At 38.5% G+C, this 13,071-nt stretch overlaps 1 protein-coding gene across 4 annotated transcripts in view; it reads left to right on the forward strand.

Annotated features, from left to right (window-relative positions):
- MTHFD1L (methylenetetrahydrofolate dehydrogenase (NADP+ dependent) 1 like) overlaps positions 1-13,071 on the forward strand; it is a 146,472-nt gene that overhangs the window by 24,898 nt on the left and 108,503 nt on the right. For 2 of the 4 annotated variants that reach the window (XM_032184138.1, XM_032184139.1), the window contains exons 11-12: positions 2,133-2,306; positions 12,152-12,288. In XM_032184138.1, the coding sequence (XP_032040029.1) occupies positions 2,133-2,306; positions 12,152-12,288 (311 nt within the window). Of the gene's footprint in view, positions 1-2,132; positions 2,307-12,151; positions 12,289-12,918; positions 13,051-13,071 lie in introns of those variants that run through there. The other 2 variants (XR_004253072.1, XM_032184141.1) reach the window with 2 other exon arrangements.

Below are 13,071 nucleotides of genomic sequence, written 5' to 3' on the forward strand. Positions count from 1 at the left end.
GAACCTCTGATGAGGAAATGACAACAGCAGTGGTTTTACAAAGGGTGAACTGTCAGCATCCATTGCCAATTTTATTTGACTCCTAAAAATATGTGTAATTCTATTTATCTGGAAATTATGTACCTTTTAATGAATTACAAATGTGCAGTTATGTCAGTTTTGCTCCTTCCTTTTTTTGGTTGTCGTGTTGCCTGCAGGGTGGAAAAAAACTAATTGTTTCTTCCAGAACTCAGGGAGGTGTTTGTGGTGGGAGAGATGAAGGAAATGGGAAGGGCTGAGGTTGCTGCAGAGAATATTGATAGACTGTCCTGAGATTTCAAATAGCAGCTTCAGTCTTTCGGTAGAGGATGATTTATTTAGTAGGAAGAAAACGAGAGGGGGGAAAAAATCACATTAACTTTCTGTCACGTGCATCTACATTCTTCTCCCTTTGCTGAATGTGTCAATTGCTTTAATGAGAGAATAGGTGACCCTACATGTTTTCTTTCCCTTACTCCTTCAAGGTACCACACTGCCATCACCTTACCAGTGTTTTCCTGGGGCTGAAGTTGTTTTTATAGACAGAGTTTTGAAGAAAACTTTAAATGTTCTAAGTCATTTGATGTTTGTAAGCCACTGCATCTTGTGTTCTTTATACATTTTTACAGCTAATTGTGTTTGAAAAAAATGTGTAAGAAAGCCAAAGGTGTATCCTTCTATGCAAGGGGGATGCAGTCAGTACGTCTTTGGAAGTAATCAGACTCCATATGAGTACATGCAACAAAACAGTCTGCAGCCCAGCCATTGAGCCCTGTGGTTGAGTAGCTTCTTGCCCCCTCACACTGGATTGTGTCAGTATTTAAATGGGTGATTTCTGGGGTTCACCTAGCTGCAGGGTGTAAAAGTGGGATATTTGAGATGTAATTGAATAGTTCCAGGTTAGGATATTGATATCGTCAAAGAAATGCATGCAATTAAGCTTGCACAAACTGATCATTTGCTGGTGGATGCAGAACAGCTGAAGTCCATGCTTGGAGCTGAGATTTGGCAGTAGTTCTGTGTTAATCTGTGGATATTTGAGGTCTTGCAGACTGTTTGAAGGTTCAGGGCATTAGCTTTGATGCCATTGCCAGATTAGATCTTAAAAATACTGTAATCAGCCAAAACTGCAGGAAGGAATTTAGTCTGGATAGGCTGAAAGTAATTAATCTCTTGGCAGTTTTTTTAGCCAGTTTTTGTGGTGGTGTGAGCAATCCAAAGCCGAGGGACTCCAAACATCTTGCTTGCCTGACCCTAGACACTACTGCAGCAGGACCTCGCAGCTGCTCAAAGCTTATGGGGGCTTCAGGGACAACTGGGTCAAGCTCACAGAAGAAAAATCCATACAGGGGTATTAAATCTAAAGAGTTCAGGTGGTCTAGGTCAGAAACTGTGGATGCATCATGTCTTCCAGCCTACAGCCACCTCCTCTCAGGCAGTTCTTGCTCCGTGCTTTTCTCTTGCGTAGGCTGCCACTTGCAGTCCTTGCAGGAAGTTGTTATAAGCTCAGTGGACTTCTGGCTAGAGCCTTGTGCATTAAACTCCTGCTATGTGGCCATTTGCAATTTAGCTGTGGTTTAGAAGTGTGTGAATTGATCTTCTAGCGCCTGGTTTCCCTTTGCTCCCTCAGGGGAGTAGCAAGGCTTAGCTCGTTTGGTGGTACCCTCTGATGAAAGGCACTACATGCACAAGTATCAAGTTTAGCTAATGTGTTTATGTGACTCTTGGCCAAGGAAAGTATACGCTTTTTAGTAAAGTGTATGTGCTGAAGAGTATGGGGAGGGAGGAGAAGAAAAACAAAAACAGAAACATCTATTCCAGTGAGATGTGCTGGAGCATCCAGCAGACATGTCTCTAGCTTGATATGAAAGCATTACGTAGTATTTGGAATCCGATTAAACGAGAGCTCTGTGAAATTATAACAACCAACAAACAGTGCATGTGATTTTTCATTATTAGCTAATATTTAGGTTTGATTAATCAAATACAAGAGAGGATTGAAAAACTGATTACAATAAGCCCCATTGTTGGAGTATTTGCTGTTGTTTTGTGTTCTGTTGTCGACCACCTAAGCTGAGAGAAATCTCCTGGCTTCTATTTGTTTTCTTTTCCAGTGATATTGAGATTTCCCGAGCGCAGAGTCCAAAAGCTGTCGATGTACTTGCCAAGGAGATAGGATTGCTTACAGATGAAATTGAAATCTATGGCCAAACCAAAGCCAAAGTACGTTTGTCTCTGCTGGAAAGGTTAAAGGATCAATCAGATGGAAAATATGTTCTAGTTGCTGGGTAAGAATGCATGGTAATGTGATTAATGCACACCCTTTCTACTCATATTAATATAAACAATCAACTTACATCTTTTTGATATACTGCACAAATAAGAACCCTGAGTGTTTGGGGCTGTATGTTTCTCTGTTCTGAAATTTTCAATATATATTTTTTAAAGTAACACATCCTTTCTTTCAAACTGTTATTATGGAGGTAAAGTATGTTCTATAAAGGTAGGGTGTTCTACGCTTAAATCCTTTCTGTTTTATAGTGTTTTTCTTATTGTTTTATCAGAATTGTAAATATTTACTAGAATATTTAAGTCTGTTGTGGCTGTTTATAAACAAACTGTAACAGAAGCTGCATGCTAATCTGTTGATATTAACAATAAATACTTTTTTTATTGAAGAACAGATTACATAGTTAAATAAGCCATGTTTTTTCTTTGAAATGTAGACATGTCGCCGGGCAGGCTTATCCTGCTCTCTGTTCCCACGATTACAACAAATGCTATGCTCAACGGGGTTTATGTGCTTCTTTTCTGAAGAGCTATTTTTTCTGCATTCTGTGCACATTTTTCATTCACCTGGTTTGCTAAGTGGAGACTTATAATTGTGAACAACTATGTTTTTTTGCATTAATATTTAACTTGCAATGTGTTCTTTATGTTCTGAATTAATCTATATGGGTGCTTCCTTGCAACTACAACCAGTCAGGTTTAAAACATAGCTTTAGGCTGATCCAAGAGAAAGCTGTTTTTAACTGCCTTGATCTACCAATTCCTCAGTCAGATAGTATCTGGAAATTGCTTGCTTTAGCGTCTTCTTGTGGGCACTACTTGGATTTCTGGCCTTATCTGAGGTGGAGCCGTTGTAGATTGAGAGACCTGATGTTACGTGTCTGAGGCCAGTGAGTTATGAAGCTACCTTCAAAGCTATGCTGTAGAATTGCAATGTATAGTGATGTTCCTGGAGGACTTCAGAGCAATTGTTTAAAAGAAGGAAATAATAGCTGATTGAGCCTGGTTTACTTAGGTTTACTTTTGTTGTGTTTTTGCTTGTAGAATGAAAAGCAGATTCAGCGTTTGACTGTGTTTGATGAAAGAATCTGCTACCGTGTACTTTCAGGCTCATGTTGTCAACTGCATCAGCTACGCAGGATGCTGTAGGCTGTGCCAAGCTTCTCTAGCAGCAGTCTCACAGAAATTTGAAACTCACAGAAATCTGAAAATAGCTGGAGATGGGAGATAGCATGATGCAAGACTCCATTTAGGTGGATTTTAGTTGTCAGACCATGCACGAGTTCTTAAGCATCTTCACTCCTTTTTGTCCCCTAGTCTTGTCTTTCAGGTAGGGTATGTCAGGAAGGTATGTCTGTGCCGTGTTGGCACACAGACAGAAAACTGTATACTCATGAAAAAAAAAAAGGCAGAATTTCCACAAGTTGGATAAAGAACTGGGAACAAGTAGAAAATTGTATTCATAAGTTTATATGGTTTGTATAAAGACTCAACTGCATTTCATAAACAAATAGCTGCTTTTGTTGCCTATGTAACTTGATTATGTAATATGTTGCTATTTGCAGTCTCTCTGAAGTCATTGCATCACTTAATGAGTATGAAACCACATCTGTTGCATGAGGTGGTTAATAAGGAGTGCTTGGGCAAGGTGGCTGTAATAGTGGGAACTTTCTCTTCTGAGAGAGTGCAACTTTTTACTTTGAAATATTGTATATATCAAATAGATATATGACTTGTGTTCATGTATTCTCAGTTGTTCATGTTTGCTGAACTGACTGTAGCAGACAATGGTTTTCACAAAGCTGGAGCTGTATCTGGTGAGGGAATATTTAGTACAATGAGGACTGAACACCATTCAATATGGAAATCAGAGAACAAAATAATACCTTCAGTTGCCTTCTTCATCCTCTCCCTACTAAGGCAAGGATGAGTTACCCTGCCATCTGGATTATTATGTTGGCTTACAATAACCTTAGATATTTAGACACTCTTAGAAAGCTGCAGTGTTTAGGTCTTCAGAGTAAGTTTTCAGGGCTTCATAAGCATGTATCTTAAATATTTTCTTTAGTTCTCAGTATTTGGTCTGATGGAAATATTAACTGTGTATGATGTCAACTTTTCATAAGCAAAGGTAGCAAAAAGTGGATGTGTGTATTCAGCAAGCTGGAGAATCTCCCTCTTCTGACCGCAGTGCAGCCAGAGACATTTGTGCCTGTAATTCCACAATAGGGCTAAAGTGTTTCATGATGCTTAAGAGCTATGAATATTTGGTGCAAATGGTCTTCTAGTTTACTCCTGATGTGCTAGAGCCCAGAACATTTTGGTCTGGATAGCAACTAAGATGTACCGTTTTCATTTCTAAGGATAGCTAGATGCTATCCTTAGTGCTATCTAAACCTTAGATGCTTATCTTAACACTTACTTTTTGCAAGTAATTAATTTACTTTAATGCAATGCTTATCCTAAGCTTGCTTTTTAAAATGTTGCTACTAATTTGAAAGCTTTATGTGCACTTTCTGAATGCACACAAGTACAATTAAATGCAATACACGCTTTGAATGCTGAAAAATTACAGTTTGCTTAACAGATCAAGTTACCCAAAAAGTCATCTAGATAAAGACGTCGTTTCTTTGTAAATTCTATTTTCCTCTCTATGGAGAGCATTTTTCTCATTCTCTTTTATTCTTGTGTGTGTGTGTGTGGTGTGTGTGTGTGCGCCTAATTTGTTATAGGGCTTGTGTTAAGACACCTTGGGGTCAGACCCATGAGTTCTCATGGAGTAATTAGTTCTTCTCCATCAACTGCCTGTGTACAGACTCTCAGTACACTAAAACAAATTATGTTTCAGGATATGTTAAGTGAAGTTACCTCTCATTCTCTGCATGCTGAGAGTATGAAAATGAGCAAAGCCTGTATGAGACAGGAGCCGAGTTTAGTGCCCAGGATCATGTGTTCAAGCTTGTACACAGCATATTAGTAACCACAATATGAAATGTATGCTGCTTGTAGCAAAAAGCATATTAGGTTTTGAATGCTAAAAAATTTAAAATCAGGACTTTTTCACACTAACATTAGTGATTGTTTTTTAACGAACTACTTATTGGTAAGATAAGACCACGTGGAAGTAGATACTAGCTTAATGTTTATACAAGTTGTATGATGGTAAATGTCGTAGGAACAGAATTTGCAGATTTGGATTTCATTAACTTCAGATGGGTTGGATGGTATTTCTGTTCACTATATTTCTTGGCCCATAGGTGCTTTAAAAAACAAAAACAAACAAACAAACAAACAAACAAAAAAAAAGAAAGGTGGACAAAAAGAAAGAATACTAAATGGAAAAAAATACCATTGTGTTGATATGGAAACATTTGGCAGTCCAAAGGAAAGTCATGGCTGAGACTGTTTGTCATGTATTTGCCAAATAGTTGCATAGGTGCTGAGGGGGATTATTTTGTCTTTATCAACTACTGAGAGTTTGTAGTTGTAGATTCTTCAGTTGTTGCTGGCTTTGTTCAATCATTGTTGCTTAACAGCAGTCACTGTACTCTCATATCCAGAAGCTCCAATCCCACTTTAAGGATGGCACTGCAATGCTGTAATCCAACCTCAATGAAGTGACAGGAATTGCAACACTTCTATGCTCAGAAATAAATCTCTGACAGTTGTAATCTTGGGTGAGAGATGTGAAATTCATTTATGAAAGCTCTCTTGCCCACCACCTCAATAACAAGACTTCTTCATAGGTTTCCATGTGCATCATGGCGATGGTGAACTCGTTAAAATCTTTGAAACAGCTGGTACAGATAAGTTGAGGATAGGGAACTGCAAGAGCAGAATTGTCACATAAGTAGTAGAGTTCTTGCTGGAGTCAGAATGGCTGTGGTAACTGTGAGGAGGTTGCAGCTGGTGCAGTGTATCATCTCACTGTTTGTTTATTTTCCCTTTGTCAGACCTCATGCAGCTTTCCCACAGAAATAGCTCTACTGTAAGCTAATGTGATGTATAACAAACAAACAAGAAGTCTGCATGTTCTTATCTTTGTTTTGATATACATAAGGGGAGAAGGCTTTCCAGTGTTATGGAAAACTTGCTTTGCCAAAGAGCTGGTGACCACTTGGTAGGTGGCAAAGTAAGTTTTAAGGAGGGAAATGATTGCGGGATTTCTGTGTTTAGACTGAAAGCGTATTAAATATGAAGAATGCAGATGTATATAAAAGTCTCTCAAAATTCATTAAAATGTACTCTATTTTAAAGTTGTTTTTTTCCTAGATTTGCACGAGGTCAAAACATAGCATTGCATGTCTATCTAAAAATGTACAACTGAGCTAAAGTTAGCCGTTGGCAGTTGTAATTCTATACTCATGTGAGGTAGTGACCTAAGTTTCAAGTGTGCAGGCTCAGTAGTATAGCCAGCAAAAACATCTAAATGTCCACAAAACAGCTTAAATGGATTATTTTATTTATAAAATTCGATCAAAGTGTAGGCCAGGTACAAAAGGGAAAATATTTAAAGTAAACTTTCTAAGGAAATAATTGAAATAAAAATCTGTTTTAATTTCAGGCTATTTTTTTAACCAGTATTTAAAACTGAGGTTCAGGTATCTATTGAAAATATTAAATAACTGTACAGCTCTTCATGTTTGTCCTGTAGTCTCAAGGCTGCTGCTGAACCTTTCAGAATCAAAGGAGTCCTGACAAGATGTCTCATGTAAGAGATAAGTAGGTGAATTGTCAAGACCAATCTGGCTTCACTGAATAGTGTGATTTGCCAGGAGTCCATGTGGTTGTTAATTCTGTGAGATGGGAAGAATCTAAAAAGTCAGGTGCCTGTTTTTGACTTTTCAGGGGTTTGTGCCCATTCCTACCTGCTGCAGTGGGCAAGCGTTCTTGTGAGCGTGTCACCCAAGTGCTATAGATTGTTTCTGGAAGTCTTGTTCTTGGTTGCCTTCCTTCATCACACCTGCCTTTAGATATTTTGAACCTTTAGGTATTTATCTAATAAATTGTAGTTGCTGGAAAACTACCGATCAGAGTTTCTCGGAAGGGAAGAAAGCCTATTAAAATGAACAAACCCATCTGAGGAACACACTGAAAACATAGGCTTTTAAAGACAAGCAGATTTTATGATGACAAGGTCCTGTCTGCAGTGATGCATACCTGTAAACTGTTGCATGCCTGCAGGAGTACTCTGGGGAAAATAAGCTTAGCTTAGTTCATTTTTGCCCTCGTTTTGGTGATGGTTGGTTCTCTCAGAGTGTCACATTCATGTTAGGGATGTGGCTGGTGCAGAGTATCAATGTACTAGAAATTCAGCAGATGCAAGACCTGTTTCTCCAATCTGCACTGAGCAATGGTGTATTTCCCTTCTTGTTCTTTAAAAAAGGGTCTTTGTCACTAGAAAATTTCCAGTGCTTTCTGGTTTGTTTTACGTAGTCATATTAGAATAGGCCAGCCAGGTCAGCAGAGCATTTTAGTAATGTTACTGTTGATTGTGTGTATCTTCTGGGACAGGTAGACACTATTCCTGGTACAACAACCAATGTGTGTTTTGGCTACTGTTAAAGTACTTGACTTTTTCTGGTTTCCTTTCCTATACTGAATAGTAGACCACATCTTTGATTTTACGATTTTTTGTGAGAGTGATAAAGTCCCCATGCCTCTCTGCATGCCCAATCAGTCTTGTGCCGTGCTTTGAGTGGCACTTAAGCTAGCAGTGGTGTCTCTGAATAATGTCAAATAAGAACTTCATAAGAACTATCATGCATCTGATTTTTAAACACACCTGTAATCACTGACAGGAAACACTGTGCAAATACAAGTTGTTCTGTTAGCAGTGTAGGGGTTGCGTGCACTGAGTTTTGGGGTTTTGTGGAAGTCCTTTACTAGTAAGTTTTAGAAAATGGTTATAGCAGTTATAGGAGTCTGTCTCGTAGCAAATAGGGATTGTTTGTTTGTTTTTAGAATTAGTAGCTTAAAATGTTGTCATCTTGTTACATCTTTGAGTGCTGCAATGCCTCAAGATTACTTTTTATTATTTAAATCTGGGCTTTAATGCACAGGAATAAGAGGATTGAGTAAAAGAGATTAAGGGAATAGACAAAAATGAATGAGACAATAGAACAAGAAGAAACTATACTAATAATGACTTGAAGAGGTTTTGGACAACTAGAGTTAGAATAGTAGCCAAGGAGGCAAGGCTGGTAGTGAATGCGAGTGAATCTGGCTGGGATGCTCTGAAAGAACCATATTTCCAGACAAGTGAGAATCCTGGAAGAAAACAGAGATGCCAGAAATAGCAGTGGGGAAAATGGAAGCTGGCAGTTTAGCAAGAGTAAAACAGGGAGGGCTGGCTGTGGTAACACTGTAGAGATTACAGACTATCTGTTCTTGTAGGAATTACAAACAGGAAAGTGAAAGAAATGAAGTAGCATGTTGTGTTCCTGCAGTGGATCAGAAAGAACTGAGAAGGCATGGTACTGATAAAAAGAAGATAGGGACCAAACCTGCTAGTTAGAGTAGATAAAGTAGGTTCTTCTCAGCATCTGCTCTAAATCTCCCAGCTTTTGTATCTATCTACATAAATACTTCGTGAAATTCTGAGTGAGGAAATACAACTGCTGCAGGAAAGGCTTGCAGGGAGATCTGAGAACAAATGCAACTAGTACTTGTAGGGTCCAGGTGTCATGAAATGCAATAACCGTCAGTTTTCTGCACAAAGCATTTGCTAAATTTGCAACAACAAGATCTGATGTTGTTTTTCTGAATTCAAGTTGAAATAATAAAAATACAAGTGAAGAACTGGTTGTAGCAAAATATTTTGAATCAAATAATCATATGAGAAGATAAACATGGAGAGGTTTTTGTTTCAGACTGGTGGTTTTGATAGATTAATGATATGGGCATAGGAGCAAGTTACTAGGAAGTATGGCAGCCTTAGCTTTTTTAATTGTTAGCTTGTAAAGGCAGTTTCTACCTCTCATTGAGAGAGAAATGGCTATATTTTTGCACTGTAAAGGCAATGAGATAAGCAACACATGAGAAAGGACAGTTTTCAGTCAGAGAAATGAGGTTAGCCATATAAACCTGTAAAATAGTTTTATTTTTTTTCTGCACATAGGTGAGGAATTTGGCTATGCTAAAACTGGGCATGTCAGGAGGAAGAGATGATGATATGGGTCACTCTAGCTAGTGATCTTAGGGCTTAGTCATTTAATATTTGTAATGACCTTAGGGCAACAGATAAGACAGCGCTGCTGAAATTTTGATGATGGTGCAAAGCTGGGAAGTGTATTGATATAGAGAAGAACCTCAGCTGTTAAGCAGATTTTGCAGAATAACATTGATGACCAGCACATAAGAAGTGGGGAAAATAGTATTAATGCAGTGCAAGGCAGTGCATTTTGGGACTGAACAGGAATTTCTGCAGTAAGGTCATGGCAGAGGGAATGGCACAGCATAGAGGGGTGGAGACTTCTATTGGCATGTGGTCTGGACTGTATTTCTGTGTGTGCTTGACAGGAATCACAGAGGAGGAAGTGAATTCCCTTTTTCAGTTAAAGGAGTGCAGTTCTAGGAAAGCTGGATGACTGTCTAGAGAGTGAGCTACTGGCTGTGCTTTAGGCTCTGATCGTTGACAAACAATGTTATACATGTGGGGGAAAATGAATGAAAACGTGCCCAAATTAAGTAATCCACATACTACATGGTCATATAAGAGTAGTTCAAAGCTGTCAATAGACAAAGTACTATTTCTGTATAGTCTCGGTTAAGGAATTCTCTTATAGATGTACTAAATCCCATTATTTTACTGGAACTTGAGTTAAAACATTACATTTCTAAATAGGAAAATTATTTTTCTAAAACAATATAGAATTTTAATTAGGCTTGCCTCTTGTTGCCCATATATTTTCAGATATGTCTAACAAAGGCTTCTTTGCTCCTTTTTTTTTTTTTTTTTTTTTTTAACAAAAAACAAGCAAGCAAACGAAAAGAACATCAGGATCCAGTGATGTAAAAGACAGATTTGTGACACGTTGATGTTTGTCATGTATTTATATTTTGTGGGGCAAAGAAAGGCTTATGTCAGTTTCTGAACTAAGTCAACTGACATCTCCTTGCACTTGACAATTTTATTAGTGTTTTTTGCCATTTGAATTGTGACCTAAGGATAGTAATGCTTTTCATAAATTGCTAGCTGGTGAAGGAAGTGTTTTTAATTAATGGGAGGTGTGTTAGCTCACGTTTCATAGAGGGAATAGGATAAGGGTTCATCTTCTACTAGTATTCATGTGCGTTCTTGCATCTGCTTGGGAATGAAGATTACTTTTTAATGTCAGCTTCGCTAAGGTACTTCCTGCTTTGCTGGTAGTAGAGACAACAAAGATGTCATAAACATCACCTTGCTTCAAAGCAAAAAGTTCAAGACTTATGTGAGAGTGGTGTCAGTGGACTAGGGCTTTCTTCTGCCAGTCAGAGGGAGAAGCGTTGTGTCTCAAATGAAGAGTTTGAATGCGTTTTGGAGAATGAGATGTGTTCATACTCTGAGGGCGGGGAGGGGGAAGAGCTACTACCCCTATTTTTAACATGGATCATAGACTTGATGGCCTTGAAATCAGGGAGGACATAATTTAACCTAAGGTGTCTTTCATTCACAGAATCTTCTACGTATTAAGATTAAGTGCCTGTAGAGACCACACTGTTGTTAAAGGAAGTTGTGTGTTTTTGCTGAGGGAGCAGCACTCCCTGAGCTGCATTTCTCAGATGCAGTTCAAACTTGCTCAGAAAACTGAGGGATAAGTTGAGAGTTTTTGGTTGGTTGGTTGGTTTGCGTGTTTGTTTCTAGCTGTCCAACATGCATTATTCTTTTCCCAACCCATAAATGTATTCCTTCCCTTGTCTGTTGCATGGGTTGGAGAAGAGGAAGAGCTGATTAAGTTTTCCACTTTGCAAAGTCAACCATCATTGTCCCTTCCTTAAAGGGACAAGGACAGAGTCTTTGACTGGAGGTTAGCGTCTCTGATTCGAGGTGTCTCTGATTTGAGATTGGATGTCTTTCTAAAATACTGTCCTGTTTTCTTTGTAGCATGAGATTTTGGAGGTGTGGTGCAGGAGGACGGACTGTGATTGTAATTGTCCCTCATCAGCCTTTAATCAGCAAAAGTGTCAAGAAACTTAAGTGCTAAATAAATCATATTTAGTTGACTATAGTGACTTTTGTGTCCTGTATTATTTTAAAACATGCTTTTTTTTGTCATTATGGAGTGTTATGATGACATGGCAGTGCTGCAGGGAAAAGGTGACTCCAGCTCAGACAGACCCAACACAACTTCCACCCCTTATTCCATAACATTTGTGTCACAATCAGGTATAGAGAGGTATAGTTAAGCTCTATAAACAAAAGTGTTGGTTGTTTAATTTAAAATACGCTGCTATTTAATTCATAGTTTCAGTAGTGGGAATAAAACATCTGCATTGCTACAGAAAAGCATTAATAGATGCTCAAAGTATCTTGATGGATGGTTTGTTAATGAAACTGGTGACACTGTTGTGCTGTAATGAAAATGTCTAAATTCAATTTATTCTTTTCAGAACTTTTGCCAAAATAATCTTTTCTTTTTCTGCTATCATAGTAAATTGCTTAAATAGAAGACACATGTATATTAGCATTCCAGCTTGAGCTAGGGGATAACATTGTGGCAGTATTTTTGTGGTGATAAAGTAATCTTATTGAAATTTGTTGTACAAATATCCTTCATTGAAATCAAAAGCTGTAAGTTCTGATATCCTCAGCCAGGCTGACATCAGCAAAGAATTTGATTAATCTTTTTTCTTGTTTTGCTAGAATAACCCCTACACCCTTAGGAGAAGGGAAAAGCACAGTCACAATTGGTCTTGTTCAAGCTCTTACTGCACACCTTAACATTAACTCCTTTGCTTGTCTGAGACAGCCTTCCCAAGGACCTACTTTTGGAGTTAAAGGTATGTAAGAGTTGCAAACTGTATGATCTGTTCCAGAATAAAGAATACTGCAGTTTTTTAGTGTCTTAATTACTCCACTAATGCAGTGGATTGCCTGAATAGGAGCATATTGTATTTTTGTTAAGTAACTTATAAAGGTTTCTCTCACACATCATCTCATGCAAGGTTCATGTCTGTGTTCATGTAATTATGTGTATTAATGATGCAGATAAAGGCCAAACATAATGAAAGGCCTGGGAATGAATTAGCCAGGAGGCATTTTGAGTGAGTACACACCCTTCCAGCCACACCTCTGCTTGGAGACGCTACGGAGATGTCTCTAAATGTTACCGTTTAATTATCCCTTGAGAAGGAGTCCTAAGTCCGCTCATATTGATATGAAATATTTAAGCCAAGGAAGTTGGCTGTCATGTGTGGTTCAGCTGTGTCTGCATCATACGTTTAGCTAGGTCTCAACCTCATCTTCCTGTTCTTCTGAGTTGTCCCTCACATCCTGGGCTGCTGCATTTTTGCCTAAAAGGGTCTGAGGGCCAAGTAAGAGGCAGCCAGAGTTCAAGCTTCTCTTCAACACTGACAGGAAGTAATACAATCTTTTTTTTTTGTTTTGTTTTTGTTTTTGCCATTTCTCAGCTGAGATTGGTGCCTAACTGGGCAAACACTCCCCATCTGCTCTACTTTGCTTTGCTGAAGTTTAAGTTAACAAGTTTGATTTCAGCTGGAAGGCTCCTGGTGCTTGGTGCTTCTCAGCCAAGACTGGTGCATGTGAGTGCTTTAAATCCCTCC

The sequence above is a fragment of the Aythya fuligula genome, chromosome 3, assembly GCF_009819795.1.
Source record: "Aythya fuligula isolate bAytFul2 chromosome 3, bAytFul2.pri, whole genome shotgun sequence".
Taxonomy (NCBI): domain Eukaryota; kingdom Metazoa; phylum Chordata; class Aves; order Anseriformes; family Anatidae; genus Aythya; species Aythya fuligula.